Below are 24,067 nucleotides of genomic sequence, written 5' to 3'. Positions count from 1 at the left end.
ACAGCTGGATTGTTTTTATTTCTTGTCTGTAATGGCTAACGGTCACTATGGGACTGGGTGGAAATAAAACTAAGTAGATGACAGCTTCTGTGGAAAAACACAGAAAGAAAGAATCACATGAAGGTTAATATTCACAAAGTGATGTTCTGTTTCCTTTTGCCTGTAACTTACTAAGATCAAACTTACTGTTTGACCATTTTGTGATGAATCTTGTCTGTTTTAATCTTTTTGTTTTTTTTTTTCTTTTGTATCTAGAGAATAAAATCAGGGGAGAGTTTAGAAGGCTGCTTTCATGTTATTAAAACACTTAGTAGAAGACCCCGAAGTTGGACTCAGTGTGTGGAACTAGCAAGAGTAAAATTTGAAAAATATTTTAGCCATAAGGTAGGTAGCTAAGATGTGGAAATAAGGCAACGCTTGACTGATAGGGATTTTAGAGAACTTATTCCTAATAACTAGTTTTCCAAGTCTTTGCATGCACTTCCATCTCTTCTTCATAAATGACAAAATTTACTTGAAATTTTAAAATGCTGCATTCCTTCCTCTTCTTACTTTTTTTAGACTGCTTTATTAACTAATTCCCAATAGCTTTGTTCAGTAGTTTCCATGCAGTTGTTTGAATTTTTTCTAACTGACTAGGTATTTTGTTTTTCCAGAGCAGCAGGATTATCAGATGCCTTTTAGTGAAAGGACAAGAGCTTTTTTTCTCCCACTAAACTTTTTGTTACTTAATTCTTCATATCCATATCCCTGATTTTCTTAAAGCTGTTACAGAAAGGTTGGCTAAAATATAAGCCAGTCACTACAGTGTTGCTTGAAGTGTCTGTGTGTGTGCTGAGGAATTGTGTAGGAAAGAAGTGATCAGGATGTTGTGTATTAATAAATATATCACGTCCATGTGTATCGAAGCCCTGGTTGTGATGACAGTTGTCACGTTACAAAAACGTTACTTTCCATTGTGAATTGGTGTGCCAGAATCCTAAAGTGACAACAAGGTGGGGGGGAACTCTTTGCTTATTGGATGAAGTATCTTGCTTGGACGTGGTACAGGTGAGGTGACGTTGTCATCTTCATCCTGTGAATGAATGAGCAAGTCACTCTGCCTGTACGTATTTATGTCTTTAAGCTCTCTCTATTGATAAATATGTCTTTAGATTTTCTTTAAATGACATCAGCTATATGCTGGGGTATCTTAAAAGCTGTATCAAGATTTCACATCGTTGCTAAAAAGAAGGCATGATTTTGTGCAGCTGTATCAATCTATATATGGCAAATTACTGAAGTTATTCTAACTTTTTCTCTAGGCTCTTCAGCTTCTTCATTCATTTCCCCTTGATACACGATTAAAAGATGGAAGTAAGTACAGACACTGTCTTGTGCCTCCTGTGAATTCATGCCATATATCATGCATTGCCGTTCCTGATTCCTTAGGATTTCATCATAAGTCTGTATTCTTACCAGGTTTGTTCTGGCAGTCACCAAAGAGGCCACCTTTCCCAGTGAAGTTTGAATTTAATGATCCTTTGTAAGTATGGCTCAGCATTTTTATGCATCCTATAAAGCTCACCCCATAGTAGGACATACAAGACAATGGCTTTATAGCAGTACAAGTTAGACCGATGCTTGATAGAAGGGAAGGACTTTTGAGTCCCTCAAAATCTGTCTGTTTTGGACGGCGTGCTCTGAAGGGTAGACGTTATGTTTCTCAATGTGTTTTCTCAAGATCTCTTTGAATGTGGTTGCAAAACTTCATGTGGACACTGAACAAAAAAAAAAAATTAAAAAATATCTCTTCCTCTTCAGGCACTATGGTTTCATTGTGAGCGCAGCAAAACTCTTTGCAACCGTGTACTGTGTTCCCTTCACAGAAAAGGTAATCCATATTGCAATAGTGTCCCCATTTCATAACTTGGATATACACATTCAGTTTTGGTCTCGTCTCCAGTTGCCAGTCCTTTCCAATAACTAAAGTGGTTCTTAAAATAATCTATCCATCAGCACTGGTTGTCCAGCAGCTGTTCATATGTATTCTTTTTGATTAAAGTTACTAACCAAGAAAACAACTGACTGCTGTATTAGGTATTTTCAGTAAGCTCTGAACTCTTAAATCCTTATTTTGACAGACCTGGTTCCTGTGTAATATAATGACTGAATTGAAAGATCTTTTTAAGGCATTTTTGATCAAGTATCTTAGCTGTCTTGTGAGGTGTTTTATTATTGATAATTACTAGGCACAGCCTCTCTGTTGCTTATCCTTTGTTTTTCTTGTTACCTTTTGTCTTTTCTAATTGAATTTTCCTGCAAGTCACGTTTACATCTGCTGAACTAGTTCAAGTATTGTGCCATGAGTAATGCCGTACATGCAATTGGGAGACCCCAGACATATATTTGGATCCAGGTGCTGTGCAGGGAGACTGACTGATTCTAGGCCAGTCAGACTTGCTGTGCTTTGCAGAGCAAAATTCCAATTAATGCAAAACTACCCTGCCATTTGTGCTGCAGACACCAGGTAAAAGAAATGGCACCTCTTCCCTCATGGTAGATCTACAGAAATCAGACACATGATAACAAGTATTTATGTTGCCTCAGGATGTCTGACGTGACTTTAGTACTCTGTGAACAAAACACAGTTGCAGACGTTTTAAAGAACATACAAATGAAATATACTGTGTTTTTTTTTAAGCTTGGATGTAGCTTTGATACCTATTTTTACATGAATCCCTGTCAATGTTGATACTATTCTGTATTTCTTGCAAATCTTGCATTTGTAGAGACAAATATGTGTTTGCTTCTTTATAGCAAAGATGCTACTGGAATAATCTTTATTTCACAGACAGATGAATTCTGTTGAGTTTTCTAGTGCTAGGCACTTTATACCACTGTGGGTCTTGTGCACTGTAAACCTGACTTGATGTCCCAGTGGAACACCAATGACTATTTGTGGGATTTATTTGGTTTTGGTGTTCTTTGAAATGTTCCTGCATATGCAGTCTCTTGGGGGGGGGACTTTTTTCAGTTGCTATGAATTTAAATTATTTTTCTTCAAAACCATAATAGGATTTGTCAGAAGAAACTATTTTGAAGATAACTTCATCTGTGAAGGTACCAGAGTTCAGACCTTCAAACAAAGTAAGTATGGCTTCAATTTTAAGGAAAAAATAATCCACACACAGTGTCACTCATCTGCCACTTCTCTGTGCGTTGATGCTGATATGAAATAAACATGAATAAAAATGCATTTTTGAGAAACAAGAGAGTGACATACAGGACTGCTTTAATTTGAATAGAGCTAAGGTGTCCATGTACTAGCCACTAAATGCAAGGTGGATTTTCTATGGGGTTTTTGTAAATGATTTGCAGTAGCCTTTTCAATGCATGGGTGTGATCATAAGTCTCCAATGTCTTTAAGTTTACACAAGCTTACACCTATATAATTAAAGTAGTAAAATGTCATTCATAAGCAACTTCAAAGCAATCCTTGGTTAGAGTCAATTTATTATTTCTCTCTAAGTAGTACTAAGCAAGTGTCATTACTTTTGTTTATTTCTGAAGTGTTAACTTCAAAACAGCTCAAGTCTTGTTTTGCAGTGGGTAGCATTTGTCATCGCTTAAAAATAACAATATATCCCTGGGTGGTTTCATATTTTCTTGCCCAGTGCTAATGTTTGTGTCGTGAATGCTTGTCTCATGAGACAAAACTCCTATTGTGACTCAGAATCACAGAATGGTTGATATTAGAAGGAGCCTCTGGAGACTGTACAACCCATCTGCTCAAGCAGGGATAGCTGGAGCAGTTTGTCTGGGACTGTGTCCCATCTGGTTTTGAATCCCTTCGAGGACTGGAGACGCTCTGGGTGACCTGTGCCAGCGTTCAACCATCCTTACAGTTTTGGTTGTGGTTTGTTTTGGTGTGTGTGGTTTTTTTGTTTGTTTTTATTTGTTTGTTATTGGTTTTAAGTGTTACGTTTTTTATGGAATTTCCTATGCTTCAGTTTGTTCCCATATCCCCTTGTGCTATCATTGGGCACCAATGAAAAGAGTCCAGCTCCACCTTCTGTCCTTCCCCGCTACCAGCTGTTTACACACATTGATAAGATCCTGCTGAGCCTTCTCTTCTCTAGGCTGCTCAGCACCAGCTCTCTCAGCCTGTCCTGATATGAGAGATGCTCCAATCCCCTAATGATCTTTGTGGCCCTTGGCTGGGCTTGCTCTAGCAAGTCCATGGCCCTCTTGTACCTGGGAGGGAGGACTGCAGGGAACACAGAAAATTTAGTACGTTCGTGCTGTACAAAGTCCATGTGTTCTATTAGTTAAACACTGTACATACTTGCAGGTTGTACAGACTGATGAAACTGCAAGAAAACCAGATCATATTCCAGTCAGCAGTGAGGATGAAAGAAATGCTATTTTCCAGCTGGAGAAGTTTATACTATCCAATGAAGCTTTGGAAAGTGAGTAGTACAAGCTAACTCTATAGATGGGTAACATCTTGCAATTGCACTGCAGCAGCATGACATTCAGGTCTTTGGATAAAAAAGTTTTCTAATTCTGCAGGAATTAGACAGCCGATTGCTAAGTCTTTCCAAAGTACCATGCAGGTAATTTGTCTATATTGCTTGACCTTAAAATTTGCAAGAATCTCAGAAATACAGGAGTATAGGGTTCTTTGTTATACTCTCACACAAATGCAGCCCTGATAACTGTGAGAAGGTAGCAGGGTATTCCCTCTAAAGAGGGAAGAGGTCCTGACTAGATCCCAGATGGGCTGAAAGTGATTCTGGTATGACAAACTTGAGAGTTGGTTCTTACAGGAAACATTCTGAAATTATCCTAAATTGTGAAGGCTGTTAGTCTTCATCAACATCTTCTAGATAGGTTAAAATGTAGATGTTTGAATTCTGTTTCTGTTTGGCGGCATGAACTGCGTGCATAGATTTTTAGCCCATGGACACAGAAGAGAAAAATTACTTTAGCTCTAACCCATCCTATGGAGAATTGACTCAAACCTCTGTCTGCCATGCTACTGAGCTTGTACCAATGTGGTAACAGATAAACAAAGCTTTTACAGGAAATTCTCAGAGTAGAAAAGCTATAACATGGTAGAGGTTAATAAGAAATATTCATAGAACTATGCAAAATCTATTCCTGGTGTTGCAAGGAAAATTGTATTCTGGATCTCTTGATATTTCTGTAGTTACTCACTTCTAACAACAGTCATCATTAATATTGATAGGGAAGTTTTTCCTTCTAGCACGGAAAAGCAAGTTATAAGTATGGCACCGCGCTTCAGAACATTAAAAAAATAAATAAATAAAAATGTATTTGTTAAGGTTCTATTTCCCTGTAACTTATGTTTAGCACACCTTCTGTTTTCTAACAATTTTTGCTTTTTTTTTTTTTTTTTTCTACGAGTAGATGACTTGCAAATGAAGCCCATTTCTTTTGAAAAAGATGATGATAGTAATGGGCATATAGATTTCATAACAGCAGCGTCAAACTTACGAGCCAAGATGTACAACATCGAACCGGCAGATCGGTTCAAAACAAAGCGCATTGCTGGGAAGATTATTCCTGCAATTGCAACAGCTACTGCTGCGGTTTCAGGGCTGGTAAGTATGCTTTTAAAATTCTGAAAATGCATGGTTTTTTTTCTCTGTTCCTTGCCTAAAATCACTAACGTTTGGATATTCATTAATGCCATCCAGACAGAGCCTCATCTAAGAAATGTTTTTCGTATTTTCTTTATTTAAGATCACAAAGTATTCATTCTATAATGATAATCATCAGTCTAATATGTCATAAATACTTTCATTTCAAACTTACATCCTGCTGTTGTTTAACCTGGCAGGCAGCTAAACACTGCACAGGTGTTCATCCACTCCCCCATAGAGAGACAGGGCAGTGAACTGGGGAACAAAGTGAAACTCTTGGGTCAAGGTGAGGGCAGTTTTTAATAAGGAAAAAGAAAACAATCCACAAAACAAGTTATGCATAAGGCAATTACTCACCACTCGCAAATCGATGTCCAGCCAGTCTCCAAACAATGGGAGGCACCTGGCCAACTTCCCCAGCTTTTATTGCTGAGCACGACATCACGTGGTATGAAATATCCCTTTGGCCAGTCTGGGTCAGCTGTCCAGGTTGTGTCCCTCCCAGCTTCTGGTGCACCCCCAGCCCTCCTCTCTGGCAGGATGGTGTGAGACATTGAACAGTCCTTGACTTAGTGTAAGCACTGCTCAGCAACAACAGAAAACATCAGTGTGTTATCAGCATTACTTTCCTCCTAAATCCAAAACATGGCACCATACCAGCTACTATGAAGAAAATTGACTCTACCCCAGCTGAAACCAGGACATATTCTTCTATTCTCTTCTGTGCAAGTACGAAAGGTCACTCGTGGTTTCAGCTGTGGTAAGCCCTCAGTACTTTTATTTCTGGTTTGCTGACCAGAAAGAGGAGTTGAAGATAAGTGTTTCGGTTTGTTTTTTGCCGTTATTATTACCGTCAGAGTGGCAGCATCAAGAGTGGAAATGATCTATTCAGTATTAATTCACATCCATGCACCTCAACAGAACTGCAAGCCTTGGGGCGGGGTGTCTTGAATTAAAGAATTGTGTAAGAGCCCTGCGTTAGGAAGAGTTTTGAACATTTTAAACATTTGCAGCAGCAGCAGAAGAATTTATTTCTGTGGTATGTTTGGGTTGCGTTTAACGTGATTTACTTTGTGGATTGCTCAAAGGGTGATCTCCTCAACAACTTATCCTACAGCGGTGTGGCCTCCTAATTAAAATAATGTGCGTCTTATGGAAGCAAGTGATTCTGATGTATTGCAGGTTGCACTGGAACTCATCAAAGTTGTGGGTGGTTACCCAGCTGATGCATACAAGAACTGTTTTCTCAACTTAGCCATTCCCATAATGGTCTTTACAGAAACTGCTGAAGTAAGAAGAACTGAAATCAGGTAGGAAGGGTGATGGTGGAAGGATGATGGTAGAAGGGCGGTATTCTGGAAACCTGATGTCTCTCACTTAGAAGTTGGTGAGACATTACATGTGTGAGATTTGTACTTACTAAACGTAGGTAATGAGATTAAATCCATACGTGCTTGTATAGCAGAAGTGTAATGGATCCAAAGTTTGTGGTCATACTCCAGTTAAAAAATACAGATATTCAAGGTTGGTTATTTTCATTCTTTAAACTTGGAAGATAATGAATAACTTTGTGTGTGCTATCAAGTTCTATTAGCCATATACTGCTGCCAAGGGTGTCCCATAATACATCACTCAATTTCCTGTGTGGAAATGCAGCTCATACACTCTTCTGTCCTAATTTTAAAGCTAGTGGTTTTAAGGGCTTAGTTTTGTTTTCAGTGGAAGCTGTTGGTAGCTAGGCTCTAAAAATCTAGACGAGATAGATATGCAGCACAGTTATTAATAAATATCCTGTCTGCTCAGACTCGATGCACTTCTGTATCTTGGTCAATACAAAACCTATTTTTCAGTAGGCCTGAAAACTCAGTAAATTCATTGCCAGATATTATGTTTACCCAGTTACAGCTTTGTGTCTTGCACTTAGCCAGGTAAAAGGGCTGGAGAAATGGCAGGAGACAGGGAAGAGATTTTTGCTTGAGATAAAACAGCAAGTCACTAGAAGAGAGAGCAATTCTTCAATATATGTTTAAAGGAAATGTCTGTTCTGAAGTAACAAACCATATTTCTCTTTTTAAAACAGAAATGGGATATCATTTACAATCTGGGACAGGTGGACAATTTATGGAAAAGAGGATTTTACACTGTTGGACTTCATAAACGCTGTCAGAGTAAGATATCTGTTGTACTGAGTTAATGAAAGATGAGAAGAAAGCATTTTCTTGTTTTGGGTTGTTGACTTTTTTTTTGACCTTGTCAAATTGTTGTTTAAATCAGAATAATTCTAGAAAGAATTTCAATGGGAGCTTAAATCTGTAAGTTCACACATCCAAGCTTATTTTCAAATTCTTTAATTCCATTTGTTTAAATGTATCGTATTAAAACTTCTGTCAACATCCATGTATTATCTCATTTTCTTTTTGGAATCCTATGGTTCTCAATAATTAGCTGTAGTAGTAACCGTAGTTGTGTCTGCTGGGTTGTGCAGCTGGCATAGTCCTTTAATACATTCTAATTTGTGAATTCCAGGAGAAATATGGAATTGAACCAACAATGGTTGTACAAGGAGTCAAAATGCTGTATGTTCCTGTGATGCCAGGTCATATTAAAAGATTAAAGCTGACGTAAGTATAACGGGAAAATGGATCCAGGGATGTGAATGCACCTACAAATTATGTTCACTGGCTGTATCATACGAATGTGTGTCTGACAGCAGTATTTTCTCCCAAAGTGGTTTCTAGTTGTTTATATTTGGGAAAGAAAAAAGGTACTTTGTTCCTTTAAAAAAAAAAAAAAAAAAGTGAATTAATTCTTGTGGTGAATTAACTTCTGTGCTGAGGACAGGAGACTTAGAAAATGCAACTCTATTGACTCTAATTGATGAATGTCAGAATGAGAAACCCAAAGAAGTCTGACAGTAACTTTTTGGAGACGGAATATAGCTTGGTTTAATCAAAACAATACTAAGTGATCCTTTCTAAACAGGCTTAAAACTAATGGTGATATTTAGCAACTTAGTTCTGAAAGTAGGGGAAGACATTCAGGAAGGAGTTAATGTGTTGGTTGCAAGCTGAGATTAATGGTAGCCTGTTTAGTCTGTGGTAATTCCTTGAGATTCTAGTTTACTTTAGGCCTTTTAAAAATGAAGTTTGCAAGACTGTGAGTGATGTTTACTGACAGGACATCAGGGTATAACAAACTAGAAATTTGAGAGGGTGTGAGTACAGGCCATTATTATTATTTTTTGATTGATAGACCTTTGCAAAGGAATAGCCAGATCTGACCCAAGTTTAATTTTACTTTTACGTGTCGATTGAACTTCTGTAGCTCAAAATTTGTCCATCGCAACTCCTCTGAAGTGTTTGTTGGTCAGTGCTCACAAATAAGTATTGATCAGTAATCTGCTAGTAGGTAACTTCAGGGAAAGTATTACTTGTGTGAGAAAATTCCAGGGAGAGAAGAGTCTATGTTGGTGCTGCCTGTAGGGTGCCTGGCATACCAAGATGTGAATTTATAGCCCACCTCAGAACAGTTGTTTATATTCCTTCTCCTACAGCTGTATAAATCATTTTGAGTGAGTGGAGTTTGTAATAAAGTCAAAGGCCTGCTTTGAAGCTGCCTCTGTGTAAAGATCAAGATTTTCCATTAACCCTGGGACTGTTCAAGCTTTCCATGTAGTTACAGCTTGTGGGGTTCTGTTACAAGCAGTCCCAAAAGCTTTGAAAGATACGTGCACAGCAAATTCAGGTCTTGCTTGCAGGTTTTTTTTTTTTTCTTAAGGTGTTTAAAATCTTGTTATATTAGGACAACAAGTGTTTCAAAATGCTGTCTTCATTTCAGAATTACAGCACTGACCGGAAGCATAGTCCTTAGGTGCAGGTTTTGGAGACGTTTACTCACCTTGCTCTGTACTTTGAGGATTCCTCATGCAAATGGATATGACATCAATATCTCTGCTAAGAAGAGTCTAATGCTTTGTGTTCTTGTGAGGGAACAAGTACTTTTGGGGAAAGCAGCTTTTTGTCCTGTGTGCTAAGGCTTAGCCAGAAGTAAAATCATTCTCTGAAGTGTCCTGTGAGGAATAGAAATAAATGTGTTCCTCAAGCCTCCTAGCATTTGAGCTGGCCTTGTGAACCAGTGCTCCAAGTTGGAGAAAAAAAAAAAAAAATAGTTTTGAGACATCCAGAGATATGCAATGAAAGTGAGGTTGATCTAAGTAATTATTGTGCAATTTAAGTCTCCAAGGTGCAGCTATTGCTTATTGCTGTAATAGGACTCCAGAGGGCAAAGAGGGGAAGTCGTACTGAAATGTGACGTGATTACCTTGTTAGAGCTTGCTTTGCTGTCCCTGAAGAATAAGTCCTAGTTCTTTTCCGTTTCTCCCCCTCATAGCTCTTCACTTTCAAAATTCAAGGACTTGGAAAGTCAGTAGAATTGTTAGAATTCAGTAGAATTGCTTTCTATGAGAACTGCATATCTGGTGTCTGCATTGGAGGGGGTCTGCCTATTAAAGTCTTAAAACCAGCCATTATTGGTAGACCAAGAATTTGGTCCTACTTCATGACCAAATTTCTGCACAGAAAGCTACTTTTATCTTGTGCCTTAATAGGGTGCCAAAGACAAATCACGTGGGTGAGGAATCCCAAGTGGCCATTTTCTCTTGTAATTTCTTCTGAGTGGTTGTTAGTGAGCAATGGAATAGCTCACTAGCAGGCTGAGGCCTGTGTCAAGAGAAGTAGAATAAAGCCATTTGCTATAGCTCAGACAGGAACAACCTGTGTGTCTATTTGTGTCCATTGTTAAAAGGAAGATCCTTCTCCATTTTAATGTGGTTTCTGGTATGTTGGGCTTCATTGCTGGTAGTGAAATTTCTCCTAGTCTGGCTCTGAATTCCCATTGTCAATCCTTCTTCTGTTACCTCAATAAACTGTTTGTTTCTTTGTAGGATGCAAAAGCTTGTGAAGCCATCTGCTGATAAAAAGTATGTGGATTTGACAGTATCATTTGCTCCAGAGACTGATGGAGATGAAGACTTGCCAGGGCCACCAGTGAGATACTACTTTGTTCAGGAAGACAATTGATGGTAGAGGTGCAAAAGTCACTCCAGGACCATTTGTTTTGAAAGGAGTGTGCTAATTTTCAGCTATTAAAGATGGTACTATATATTTCTTTTTGGTGAAGCCTTAATTAAAACAAATGGTGAAAGTCAGTTGCTTTGCACTGAAGACAAACTGGACTTGTTTCATCTCCTGTTACCTTCAAACCTGTTTACTCAAGGGAGGATTGGTCACTCCATGAGATGGAATGTCCAGTACAGTCCTTACCTTAAAGACAAGATTTGTTTTAAGTTGTGGGGAGCTGAAGAAAGCGAGAAGAACGGTGAACGTAACAAATTGTCCCCATGTGCAAATTAAGCACTGCTTAGAGAAGATTGCAAAAACTGGGGAAACTGCCATTTTATGATATTTTTGTCAAATCCATTTCACGTGTTATTTTCTTCTCAAATGAGAATTTCAATCTTGCCATCTACACGAGGGATAATCCATCCAAAATGTTTAGACTTCCACTTAAAAGCAGATGAGCTGCTCTGTTGTGTTGTTGGTGCTCTCTTCTGAACTGTACGTGATGCTGTGTGTCAGAGCAGCTGTCTTAATGTCAGTCTCCACATGGAAACAGAGGGAGGCAGGTCTTGAACAGGTATAAAAATTGTCATAGCTCCCCTGAAGTCAAGACACCTGGAATTGTTCATTATCTGCACTAAGACTGTTCTCTGGGGAATACTGCAATATGGGGAAAGTGGAACCCTATCGGAGAGCTGAGTTAACACTTTCAACAATAAAACTTTGCCTTCAAGAAAGAGAAAATGTTCAGTGTGGTTGAGCCTTTCTGCCCTTACCAAATTGAGAGTGCTGTAGCAAGAGATGACTTTGAAAGGAGGTAAAGGCAAATGGCTGCAGATGTTTGTCACAGCAAACGCTGTTTCCTCAGCTGCTCCTTCTGGTACCATTTCCTTACAGTGGATGGTTATGCTGTACACCTGTCCACAGCATGGGTCTGAGTTGCACTGAGGTTTTTCAGTTACTAGGGTATATAAATATAAAGAACCTGCTTATTGGAAATAACGAGGGACTTGCTTTGCTCTGTATTGAGGCAGAGGTGTATTACAAAAGCATCTGTAACAACACCTTATCTTCTCTGTCATTTAAACACTGGGTAGTGTAGCTCATAGTCCATGTGGCTGAGGGAGGGTGGATTGTTTTTTTTTTGGTTTTCCCCAGTGATGATAGTGAAGTGGGGTTAAAAAAAAAAAAAAAAAAAAAAAAAAAGAGCTACAAACTTTTTTTTTAAAAAAAAAAAAAAAAAAACTACAAACCTTTTAATATTTTTAAGCTTTAGAGACAGTGAATGCCCATCTCTAAATCCTGTGGTTGTTGCAAAAGGTATTAACTACTTCACTGTTTATCCTTGATTATCCTTTGTTAAGATTTAGGAATATCTTCACATTTAATTAACGTTATTGGTTAGGAATTTTACCCTTCTTTTCTCCCCACCTTCTCAGATACTTGTAGTCAGGAACAATAGCTATTAGGCTGGGCACTTAAACACCAAGATGTATGGAACTGAATAGCTGGAATCAACATAATTATTTCAATATATGGGATTTGCCCTTACATACAGGATGCCTTCTGTAAAGGTGTATATAGTTTTATGGTCAGTATAGCTTATAGATATTTTTTAGATTATTAATAGTGCTTTTTAAACTACCTAACTTATTTCTTTTTTTTTTTTAAGAACTTCTTATAGAGATTTTTTTTCTGAAACAAGAGAAAGGATTACTACATTTACAGTGTAGAGAAAGTACAAGCAGACAGTAAGTTTTCACTTCTAAATAACAACCAAAATATACTTCCATGTGGTAGAATCTAAACTCTAAACTGAAATCAGTAATTAGTACTAAGGATGTCTTACTTGAACGTTTAGGTTAAATGAAGAGCACTGTCACCTCTCACAGTTGTAAGCTGCAAAAGAAATTTTCAGTAAGTATGCTCTGGTGCATTGGTGTGGTGTTAACATGCTTCTGCTTTTGAAGTAAGCAGTGTAGAAAAATAGTGTTACTCTCACTACTTTGCTAGAAGGCCATCTGACAGCCCTCAGGGTTTAAAATCAATTTTCAGATACAAGTAACGGAATGGCTGAATGGCTCTTGCTAATGACAATGCATACAGCTTTGTGAGGACCTTGCCAAAAATTCCAGATAGAGGATGGCAAGTATCAGGGCCAGAACTGACAGATAAGGCTGTATCCCTGTACTGTTCTTACTGTGTGTATCTGGTGGATGCATGTCTGTTCTACGGGTGGGTTCCTCTCATTTTAACATTTGGTGATAGAAAAAACAAAAATGCAAAACAGGTCTATAAATGCTTTTTAGCTGACCTCTTAAGATTTTCTGGATATAAGTTAACCTAGAGAACACTTCACAAGTAATTACATAAGAGGACTTCATATGGAAGAACTGTGCATGTCAAGTGGCTATTAAAGTTGTTTTTCATGTTTTCAGATTTTCTGAATTGCTGATGCAGAGGGTGAATGTGTCGATGTTGGAGCTTGTGTAGAGGGGAGTGAGCAGATTTGGCATGAAATTGTGTTTGATACAGTCCATTTTTCAATTTAGTGTTGCTTTTTTCCCCAAAGTCCCAGCAGGTGCTCAGCAGGATCACGCTAAAAGGGCTCAACTCAGGCTGGGCAAGTGAGCTTTGGGCTGGGGAGATTTGCTGGTCTTCCAGGTCTCCAGTACTGCCAGTACAGTGCTAGCAGTGCAGAGGTTCGTTGCAGCACCTGGAATCTCAGAACTGCTTTTTGGCTTTGTAATGAAAACCTTGTGTGTGTCTAGGATTTTTTTGACGCTATGTTCTCATGCAGCAGCTAGAGCTAGCCATCTCCCTGCAGCAATGAAGAACCAGCTGCCTTTCTGCTAGAACACTCCAAATACCTTTCTTTCAAAATGTTTTTCTTTGCAAGAGCAGTTGATTTGCAGAGATTTAATTTTGTATCAGCATTAAAGATCTTTCTCATTCATGCTTTTTTTTATAGTCTGCTCAAAATTTACATTAGCTTTCCCTTAATTTCTTACATTAAATTAATTACTTCCTAAATAGTTGCAGGAATGTTCCTGCATGCAAAATGAGGCATTTAGCACCCGGCTCTGTCTCTTTAATGCTTGGAGTAGGGAGGATTCTGTGTCAAGATCATGCTACTCTTAACAAGGCTGTTTTGACAGATATGGCCTCCTTGATGGATTTAGGAGTAAGAAGTACATGTTTCCATCTATTTATCTCCATTTTCAAAATATATATGGTAAATATGTGAACATTTATTTTAAAAAGTGCTATTCAAGAATAATGACTGCATAGAAAGAAAACTCTGGCACCAGTTTCTACCAATGCTGAAACACCCGTGCCACCTCATCACAATCTCTCGCATCCTAAAATAACACAGGTTTCAGCTAGGCAGTGTTTATATGTACATCTGGCTTGTATCAAACAGAGGTAAGGGCTTTAGGTAAGTTCATGTTCTTAACCTTTCCTTGTATCTTTGGAAATATTGTGGCTAGTTGTTTGAAGAAAGGAACTGAATTTCAGCATGGGAAATGCTTTCAGCTTAGCTGTAATAGTGGAGTTCCTGTAAGCTCCTCCTTGTGCCTCTGTCCTTCAACAGGACTTCTCTGTGTTTTACTTTCAGAACTGTGGGCCGTCCGCAGAGCATTGTGGCATGCCCCCATGACAAATGGTTTCAAGCTTCCTTGGGTTTGGGTCACAAAGTAATTGATGACATCCTGAAGACTTGCAAGTGACACCTGTTTCACAGAAAAACAAAACAAACAAAAAGAAAACATCAAACAAAACATACTGCATGCGTTAGAGAGAATACATTTTGAAAACATGCTGGCAGGCTGGTGTGCCTAGCAATGTTCTCTGAATGATTGGTACTGGATTTGCATCTAGCATTTCAATGCAGTGAGGTCTAGGACAGCTCCCTGCAACATATGGCAATGTTTTTATCATAGAATTAGAGAATGGTTTGTGTTGGAAGGGACCTTAAAGATCATCCAATTCCACCTCTCTGCCATGGGCAGGGACATCTCCCACCAGACCAGGTTGCCCAAAGCCCCATCCAGCCTGGCCCTGAGCACCTCCAGGGATGGGGCATCCACAGCTCCTCTGGGCAGCCTGTGCCAGGGCCTCAGCACCCTCACAGTAAAGAAATTTTTCCTTATATCTATTATAAATCTACCCTTTTTTAGTTACACTCCCTGACAAATAGTAAGGTCTCCCTGGAGCTTTCTGCAGGCTGATCCTCAAACATACAACTCCTTCCCTTCTACCAAATGAGTAACAAACCAAAAAAGGTTTAGCTCTGTGCACTTTCATGCTCTTCAATGACTGCTGGTGCTCTTTCAGCAGGTAGTTTAACAGCAAATGCTTTTTCAAATGGTTAGGATGTTTCTCAGGCCACTGGTTAAACAACTCTTAAGGAAAGTGGAAAAAATATTTAAAACCAAGTAATAAGGTCCGTACGCACTTGATTGCACCTCAACTAAGTTATTTTTATTTCTCAGAGTTATGTGAAATGCACTTTGAACTTCCTCTAGCTGCAATAAGAGCTCACTTCTCAGACTTATTACTGAAGGCTGAATTACGGGGAAAAAGAAAAAGCAATCTTGAGTGTTTTGTGGTTGCTGGTGGTTTGATTATATTTTCAGTAGAAGAGAAGAGGTTGTGGGTACTTTTTCCTCTTCTGATTTTAGATTTTTTTTTCTGTAGATTGGTTAGCCTAACAGAGGCAAAAGACTAAAGAAAGACAAGATGGGCTAAAGAGAGGTAAAATAGATATTTTCTCACAAATTATAGTTAGGAATTTACTGTAGCTTTTCTAACTTTCTATAAAGCAATATTTCTTACACCTTCTTAAGAATCTCTAAAGAGGGAATTGCTCATTTACCTTTCTTTCCAATTCAATAATGTAACTTGTTTCTTTAGACATCACTCTGTAGTGTTTTATGCACGGGACACTGAAAGGAAAGGAAATGACAGTTGATACGCTGTTAGAAATGAAATAACTTATGATGTACCATTGCTGTCATGAATTCCTCTGCAGGAGCAATGGATGTGTTCTGTAATATCCCCAGAGCCTATTGAAGGTGTGTGGCAAGATGTGTTTTTTCTTGTCATAGTTTAGGAGCACTGGGAATTGCAAATGTTGTTTCCTGGTGTCTCAGGTGACTCTTCTGAAACTAAAAGCAAAGCTAAAATGGGGCAATTCAGTTAAAATGTGGTGTGTTTCTAGTCCAAGTTACTGTTTGAAAACATTTCTTTCATTTTTCTTTATTCGTTTTACAAAGGGATAAGGCCTGTTCCATTTTCATTCTGCACAAGGATTTCTTATGAGTAGGGTTTCATGGCTGGACAGCAGCTGGGAAAGTGTTTTCCCAAGGAAACTGGCTTTTGCTGGTGGATCTCTATTGCTTCTTTGTTTAGTCTAACTGGCTTTGGAGGAGGAGAGAACTGGCAAGTTGGTCTCAGGCCCATGCCCTTCTTGCCCCGTTTGCCTTGTTCAGAATAGTCTGAAGGTGAGGAATATGCTTCGCATGTCAACTTTGGGTATTATTAATTCAGCTTTTAATACAGTACGTACTAGTTGTGAAATATATTATGGACTCAACCTACTTTGGCCCATGTCGGACAGTGATTGCGTAGTTCTTGCTGTCGCTGCCAGGACGCAGGATCAAATTCCCACAGGAAGGATTCTTTTCCAACATCTCTATCGCTTCTTTCCGAGATACTGCATAGAAGCAGCTGCACAGATGGGAGGGAAGAAACAGCGTGAATGCAAGTTACACAAGAAAGGCTGTGTCATTCCGAGCTGTGCAAAGAGATGTGGTCTACCAGGCTGATGCTTCTTAACAGTGCTAGGCTCATCCAAGGTAATTAGCCATGGCTGCCAAGGGGCATGACATCTGAAGGACTCCTGATGAATAATGCTATTACAGGAGCATAATTCAGGACAGCAGTGCTCTGCCCTTCTCATAGAGGAAGTGGCACGTTTGTTCAGATAGATTGCTTTATGAACCCTTGCAAAAAAAATGTGAGAAGAGCAACATGGAATTACTTTGAAGGGTAATCAGCATGTTCTCAGAAGGGCAGATATGCCAGTCTAACGTGGTTTTCTAAAAGGTTTATCAAGCGTAGCAATACACTACACTCAACCTTTGCAAAACAAAAGGCAGTGTGGAAAAGCTGCAGGAGTAATCTTTCCCTTACCAAATCTCTGAAAGGCTTTGAGGTAGATCTTGTTCATTGAATATTTTAAACCCCATGTATAACAGTTGAATTTCAAACCTCTATGAAAACAATACTCGGAAAGAAGTGAAGGCTCTCTAGTCAGGTTGGGGTTTGCATACTTCTGTCAGAGCTTACGCTGGCATAGCAGTGGCTGTACTGCTGTTGTCCTTGCTGGGAAGGCTTTCAGGAAGGCTTTCGTGAAGGCTTTTTTTATTCAAGGATGCATTGGAATGGTCATCAAGCGTGATCCTTCTTTTCTTTTCTTTCTCTAGCACTTGGTGCATTCTCATAAGTTGTTCAGGTAGCAACAACTCATCCGGTGGAACTGACAACTAAAAAGGAACAGCATAGTTAGAAATGAAAAGACTGGACAAATGTTGTGAGCAACTGTTTCTGTGGCATCACAGCAATCTCCAGAATGCAGCTGGCATGCAGAGCTCTTTCTTACCTGCTCAATTTAAGCAAGTGTGATAATCTGGACGGTCTGGGTATGCTGCTTTGAATAAGACACTGCAGACCTGTTTATGTTAAAATAGTGGGGCAAATACATCTGCATTGTGGTTTACCAGATTAAAGTGGGAACAATGTGAGCAACTGCAAAGTATCAGGGATTCTATACTGCAAAAGGCTACATAAATGCAACTTAATCTACTTCAGCTCACTTCATCTTTTTGAGTGGTTCAGCTACACCAACAGAAAGTTATCTGTGAAGAAACTTCCTTTATTTTCTACTGGTCATTATTAAAGAATGTCTTGCTCTTTTCAAAGTGAGTTTAACTAAGATGTTTCATACAAGTAAGAATGAATATACATAGAATGACTATAGCACAGTTATTCCACAGTATTAGCAATCTTTTCTTAAACATGTAGATGACACCTAGGACTCCCTGTGCATTAAGAAAGGGGAGAAAAGTGGTTTTGGCTATCTAAAGAGACAGAGAAGTAAAGCCAGAGATAAAATGATCTAAGTTAGTTACTTCGATTTTCAAACTATTACAGCTGGCAAAGTGCTGTGAGTTTTGACTGCTAGACCAATAAAAGGAGCCCCTGTTAGCTGTTCAGAATAATAGGGAAACATCAGATATGGTTCCATCTCTTCCTAAGTGCCACATGAAGGCAGGGTGGGAGATTAAGACTTTTTTTTTTTTTTCCCCCAGTAGAATAAAACACAGGGCTCAAGGGGTTCTCTCAGGTGTGCGGTTGAGCCATTTCTTCATTTATTTCTTCCTCAAATGTTAAATAACTAAAGAAGTTGTTTCTCTCAGAGCAGGCTCCCTTTTTCACAGGTGCAGGAGATGGTCTTATGCTGGAAGTCTTTCCTCCCCAGACAGCAAACAGTGGACTGGGAGCTGTGTCTGATTAAATACCATGGCAGGTGAGGTGGGGTGAAATCAGCCTGAATTTTGCTCTCTTTGGGGGATGAGCAGGCAGGTTAGTGTGTGCAAGCACATTAGAAGCAAAGCTTTATGTCTGTGCAAGACAACTTGTTGCATGCACAAAGACCCTTCATACACACTTTGGACATTGAGAACAAAACCCTTCCGTACCTTTGCTACGGTGAGAATAAAGCCCTTCCATTCTTTTCCATATTCACAGTTATCAGCCTGAGGGAACAGAGAGCGACAGTGTAAGAATAACTGCAGCAAACAAAGTGCAACATTTTCATGTTCAGATAACTTTCATCCCTTTAGCAGTGCCTTGCCTGGAAATGAGCCTCCTGCCAAGCTACGTCAGTCACACCCTGAAGCATTGCGCTTCCCCAGTTGCTCCAAGTTCAATTAGTGAGAGAGGATGGAGGTGGGAAGGGAAGAAATTATGGGTTCTGTTGGAGTAAGAGGAGTAAGGTGTGTGGTCCAAACGGAAGGCCAAAGTAAGGAGGTAGGTGAGTTTCAACTGCAAATCCTTCAAGGTAGTCCCTGAGCTCTATAATCTCTAGTATGGCTTTTGAGCTGTTCCAAGGGGCCAATAAGATATTTTATTGCCCTTCTTGGTTTTACAGATGGCCTGAGCCTTTCAGGGGGGTACTTCCTGACTTCTTTTGTGTATTATTTTTTTTTAGGTTCAATTCTTTGCTCACTTTATATTCTCAGATACTCCAGAGAAAACTACCTAATGTCTTGAGAGGAATTTTCCCTGGTGTTAAGTTCCTATGCACTGCTTCCCTCTTTGGCTGCCTTTTGGTGCCTGGCCACACCAAAGAAGGTAGCTCTACTCTCATGTCAGAGTGGAGCTCTGAATATCTGTGACAGATGGGGTAACGCCCCAAGCAGCTTACAAATCATAACTTTCATTTTTCTTACCTTCACTTCTAGTTCCTCATTTGACAACGTCAGGATGAACTGTGAAGAGTCGTTTTCATTTGGATAAATATTGGTTGCTGAGGTCAAAGCTGATATATCTAGCTTCTGTGAGTACTGAGGAACCAAAAAAAGAAATAGCACAAGTTGTAATTTTCACCCCAGATCTAGTGGCTCTTCGAATAAATCTGTTTAGAAGAAAATGCATGAAAACTTCTTCTAGATCTTGAATTAAATTTCACTGACAGACATTTCAAAGCTCAGTCCCTTGTTTCTGCTTACAAAAGCTCTTTGCGCCCACAACATGCCTTCTGGATTTTTCTCATCTTAGTCTCCATAATTACACATTAAAGCCAAGACACCTCTCCAATTACTTGTTTTGTGACTTCAGCTAAACCCACAGCCACAGTACTTTATGATCATACCAAAGTTTGTCTCAGCTGCATAGAGGAAAGTTATGTTACACACCAAGATATATTTTTACTCTAGTGCACAGCTGAGGAAAGAGCATGCAGTAACGTTATGGAGCAATTTGGATACATTTGTAGCTTAGGTGCCAAAAAAAAATAATTCATTTTTGCTTTAATGAGGCAGATTAAATGCTATTGTTTGTTTCTGTCTTTTTTTTTTTTTTTTTTTTTTCAGTCTTTCTGTTACAACTTTGAGTACTGTTTTATGGACTGTGCAGGTGGGAGAGGGGAAAGGGCACAGAGAGGTGTCTTGGGTACATCGGGATTACTTCTTGAAAATAACTGATGTGGCTCACACAACGTGCAGTTACAAAGATAGCACACTACTCACTGTTGGTGCTTTCTTATCATCATAAAAGAAGAGCACAGTTCCTCTCAGTTCTGTCCAATACGCTTTAAATTCCTGTTACAAAGGAGGAAGTGTCAGTTTGTCAAGACGATCTTTTAGTTTTCACACAGTGCTGAAAGTAAAAGAACTGCTGAGAAAAAATGTCATGTACTTTTAAACAGGTGTTTTAAAGATCATGTATATATTTATTTTTGAAGTATTTTACGAGAAAAAAAAGTTATTTTTGATAGGTAGAAACAGAAAAAAGCTCTAGGCTTTTTTCTCTACTATCCTAATTTGGCATTGAATTAGAAAGTTTTCATTTTAATTAAATTAAATGCTTTTAGCATTTGTCAGGGGACTTAAAAAGGGTAAGGAATGGGAAAAAAAATGTATTCCCTTGAAGTGTCTATCTGCATATAATTTTGATCATGCCAGTTTACTTGCTATAGGGGCAGGATTGTGGATCTTGAGAGCAGTCTGACCTATTAACCGCACTTCCTGTATTCAAAATGGCATTTTGCATGCTTTGTCTTTTAAGTTACATTGTGTTCATAGAGCAACATCATGCCCAAGTAAGTATGACTGTCTGACTCTTCTCTCTGTTCCCTAGTACAGTCATACCCAAGTAATGGGAAAGCTTTCTGTGCTTTTCTCCATCTTCTTGCGACCCTGATACCCCAGGAAGTGCAGCTGTTATGGGATGTGGAATTGGGAACGCAAACCTGTAACGCAGAAGTTCTGTTCTAGTTTTTGGTTTCCTTACTTGTTTTATGTTTGTGTTTATTTTGTTTTGTTGGGGGATTTTCTTTGACACAAAGTTATACATACTCACAAAAATGGAGAAAGAAGTAACTAGTGAAGTCTACTAGGTCTCTAGGAACTAAAGTGAACAATTTTTTTCCTTAAGTATCCTGCTGGCAGTCCTTGCTCCCTGTCCTGCTAGCTTCTAACTAGTCTTTCTGGTGTTTTCTGACAAACTGCTGGTGTAAGATTCTCTACTGTCTTTAGCCTCTGGACCCCAACCTCTGAGCACTGCGGTGTGCTATTAAGGTGTAAACGCCCTTTTTAAACTCTCTGTCCCTAGCAAATTAATGAAGCCTGTGAATGCTTGCTTGGTGCGGGGCTGGATGTTATGGGAAAGTTTTGAACCACACTTTATAATGTAGGCTTTCTGCTCTATGGAGATATAGTAGTAGTTGCCCAGGAGCATTTGTAATTGTTCACAGTCTTTAATATATTTATTCTTGAGTGTCTGGTTTCTCATAAATGATAATACGACTTGCCCAGCCCACGTAAATCTCTTCAGATTGGTGTGTATTATTGTTGTGCCCTGTTGCAACAAGGCAAAGCATGGAATAATTTCTAGTGCTGCAGAAAAATTAACAGTGAGATTATTAGTCTACTTTTGTTTCTTTGTTTTTGTTCCTGTTTTCTGTGGTACCTGTTTGTTCCTGTGTTTGTGAACCACAGTGCTATTTTGGTCTCCTGATTATATCTACCTCTAGCACAGCATAACTCATATTTCTTTTCTACTTTCTGCATCTGCACCTACTACAGAGAGTGTAGGTATGGTTAGGGTAAAAATCACTGTGTAACATTAAGTATAGGGATTGTCATTATCAAGTGCTAAAAAAGGGTGATCAGCTTAATATAGGGTCATGCTCTGAACATACATGATAGTAATAGTACAGATAAAAGCATTCCAGCATTTATATGTTTGTGTCTTTTTAATAATAAAATCCTGGGATAAAATTAAAAAAAAACAAACAACTCTTTTGTTTCCAAGCTAGTCTACCTATGTGAAATCATCAGCTCATACCAACAAGAGAAAACAGATGCCGTGTAGCTCATATATACTTCAGGTGGTGTGTCCCTGAAGATTTCAGGATGCATTCAGTAAATAAATCATGCATTGGAGCAATATAACCGTGTCGCGGTGTTAAAAATACTGCGTTAGCTTTTCATTGTGCTGGTAGCTATGAAATCGGTCAAAATCAATCCAAGTTTCAACAGGTATATGATTATAATATTATAATATGGTTGTTATAATGGGATCCTAGAGATATTGACAGTTACCTTACATCATTTATTTTCCTTTTTTTCCCCACAAGTAATATGAACAGAAACAAACAAAAGCACAAACTAAGCTGCTATCACTATTTCAGTGCACCTATTTGCATCAGCCAGCACCGAGAAGCATTTGCCACCACCATCATCAACAGATACGCAGCAATAATATTTTGAGGAAATGTTCAAATGTTTCTGCTCTCTGGGACCGTGTACCTTACCTGGGATTTCACCTGCCGGACTGACAGGTAACCTTGGAAGTACAGCGGCAGACCCGTGATCCTCTGTCTCTCCTGGGAGATTCGCCGGGGAGCTGGCTGAGGAGTTTGTACAGGCTGCTCCATGCTGCTTCTCAGTATCTTGTGGTTATCAGATGTGCTGGTGGTTGTTGTTTGTTTATTTTTTTTTCTTGGTGCCTCCCCACGCCTGTTGTTCTCCCCTGCTCTGCGTCAGCCAGAGAGCTCGTCCTGGTGACGGGGGCAAAGAAAGCAGCGCCTCTAAGAGGAAGTCTCAGTGCTTGCTTTTAGGTCAGCAGATGCCCTGCTTGGTGTGCAATCGTCGGGGGAACCAGATCGAGTGGATTAAAACAGACCTTTTTTAGTGAGCTGTACGAGACTGTGCTGCTCAGTTTGCCCAAGGGTAAGTGTTCAGAGGATGAGCATGCTGGTACAAAATTGCATTGTTACTGTGAGGGATGTCACCTGGACATGGTGGCAGAACAGCCTGATTTTTATGACTTGCCATCAGCAACATGCAGGCTGGGAAAGCTGTGCTTTTAGATCCTTCCCAAGTGTTTTTTTTTTTTTTTTCTCTGTGAAAATACGTTTTAATGTTGAGACTATCAAATTAGAGTTGGAATTTCTGTAGGAAATGGGATGCCAAAAGTGATACTGGAAATAAACCTGCTCATGCTTGTTTGTAGCTGTCAAGGATAAATCAACTTTCTAATGTGCACATAGGAATAGAAGTTTTTTTCTTTGTGAAAGAGCTAATATACAGAAGTCTTGAAACACAATGTGAAGGGAGATGGGTAGTTCAGGAGTGAAACGTTGGTAAATGAGGGGTGAACTTTCCATCAGTTTCCCAGAGCCCTGATGTTTAACTTTGTTTCTGGCCTTTCTGTAGGGTTCAGAACGAATAGGGATGGCAGGACTCAGTGTTTTGGTGCTTGCTGCTGCCAAAACAGAGGCAAGCAAACACCAAATTGGTGTTTTGTTTTTTTGTTGGGCTACTTTGTGACCTTTTTTTTGTTCCTTGGCTGCATATATGTGTAAGATGAGCATGTAATTATCCTGTAGGGTGAGCTGTGGTGGATCATACAGCTGCCAACCAGCTGTAGCAGAAGACAGGGGTCTGAAAGTAGTTGTGTGATTTGAGTCTGAAGGTAACTGATTTCTAAGCATGGCAGGGGACAGCTCCATGTTCTCAGGTTTTGGCTAAAAGTTGGCAGATCTTTGTCCACTTGGATTTTGTTGGCAGAACCTGACTTCGCCATTGCGTGATGCAGAAAAACTGCTGGAAAAGGGTTACCTGCACCTTCCCTGGGGAAGGCTGACAATAGCAGGGCAGCACTCAGCCAGCCGTTCACTAATGTGTGGTAAAAACCATCATGTTAAATCCCAGGAGTTGGGCTCGGTGACCCCGGCGGGTCCCTTCCACCCGGGTGCACCCAATGGCACACTTTGGGGCTGGCCATTAGACACCACACAGCGCCTCAGGGGCGGCCGCTCCCTCCCCTCAGGGCTGGGCGGCTGCTGCGCATGCGCGGTGAAGCTGCTGAGGGCGGTGCTGCCCGCCAAGCAACGGCCGCCGCTGGCGCGCGGCGGCCGCCGACCAATGGCGTGAGGCGGTTGCGGGGGGGGCGCGCGCGCTGCCGAGGTTTGAAAGCGGCGGCGCTGAGGGGAGGGCAGGGGGA

The 24,067-nt window shown here is 39.7% G+C and overlaps 2 protein-coding genes across 3 annotated transcripts in view; one reads left to right on the top strand and one right to left on the bottom strand.

Annotated features, from left to right (window-relative positions):
- The window catches only part of UBA6 (ubiquitin like modifier activating enzyme 6), a 32,019-nt gene extending 20,488 nt beyond the window's left edge, over positions 1-11,531 (top strand). For both annotated transcript variants that reach the window (XM_082759509.1, XM_082759510.1), the window contains 11 exons: positions 256-384; positions 1,305-1,356; positions 1,462-1,525; positions 1,804-1,873; positions 3,058-3,129; positions 4,334-4,451; positions 5,416-5,609; positions 6,834-6,961; positions 7,732-7,819; positions 8,178-8,272; positions 10,594-11,531. In XM_082759509.1, the coding sequence (XP_082615635.1) occupies positions 256-384; positions 1,305-1,356; positions 1,462-1,525; positions 1,804-1,873; positions 3,058-3,129; positions 4,334-4,451; positions 5,416-5,609; positions 6,834-6,961; positions 7,732-7,819; positions 8,178-8,272; positions 10,594-10,729 (1,146 nt within the window). In that variant the 3' untranslated portion in view covers positions 10,730-11,531. The remainder of the gene's footprint in view (positions 1-255; positions 385-1,304; positions 1,357-1,461; positions 1,526-1,803; positions 1,874-3,057; positions 3,130-4,333; positions 4,452-5,415; positions 5,610-6,833; positions 6,962-7,731; positions 7,820-8,177; positions 8,273-10,593) is intronic.
- A 2,501-nt stretch (positions 11,532-14,032) lies between these two features.
- Positions 14,033-22,572, bottom strand: STAP1 (signal transducing adaptor family member 1). The gene is made up of 8 exons (XM_082760229.1): positions 22,374-22,572; positions 20,086-20,157; positions 19,288-19,401; positions 18,535-18,591; positions 17,123-17,319; positions 16,373-16,501; positions 15,648-15,717; positions 14,033-14,502 (listed from the first exon to the last, which is right to left on the bottom strand). Exons 1-8 carry the CDS (start codon positions 22,494-22,496, stop codon positions 14,302-14,304), a joined length of 963 nt encoding a protein of 320 aa, XP_082616355.1. The 5' UTR covers positions 22,497-22,572; the 3' UTR covers positions 14,033-14,301.
- Positions 22,573-24,067: the final 1,495 nt, after the last annotated feature.

The sequence above is a fragment of the Aythya marila genome, assembly GCF_965140915.1.
Source record: "Aythya marila genome assembly, chromosome: 4".
Taxonomy (NCBI): Eukaryota; Metazoa; Chordata; class Aves; order Anseriformes; family Anatidae; genus Aythya; species Aythya marila.
The sequence above is the reverse complement of the archived record's forward strand: the minus strand, read 5'-3'. Positions and strand labels throughout refer to the sequence as shown.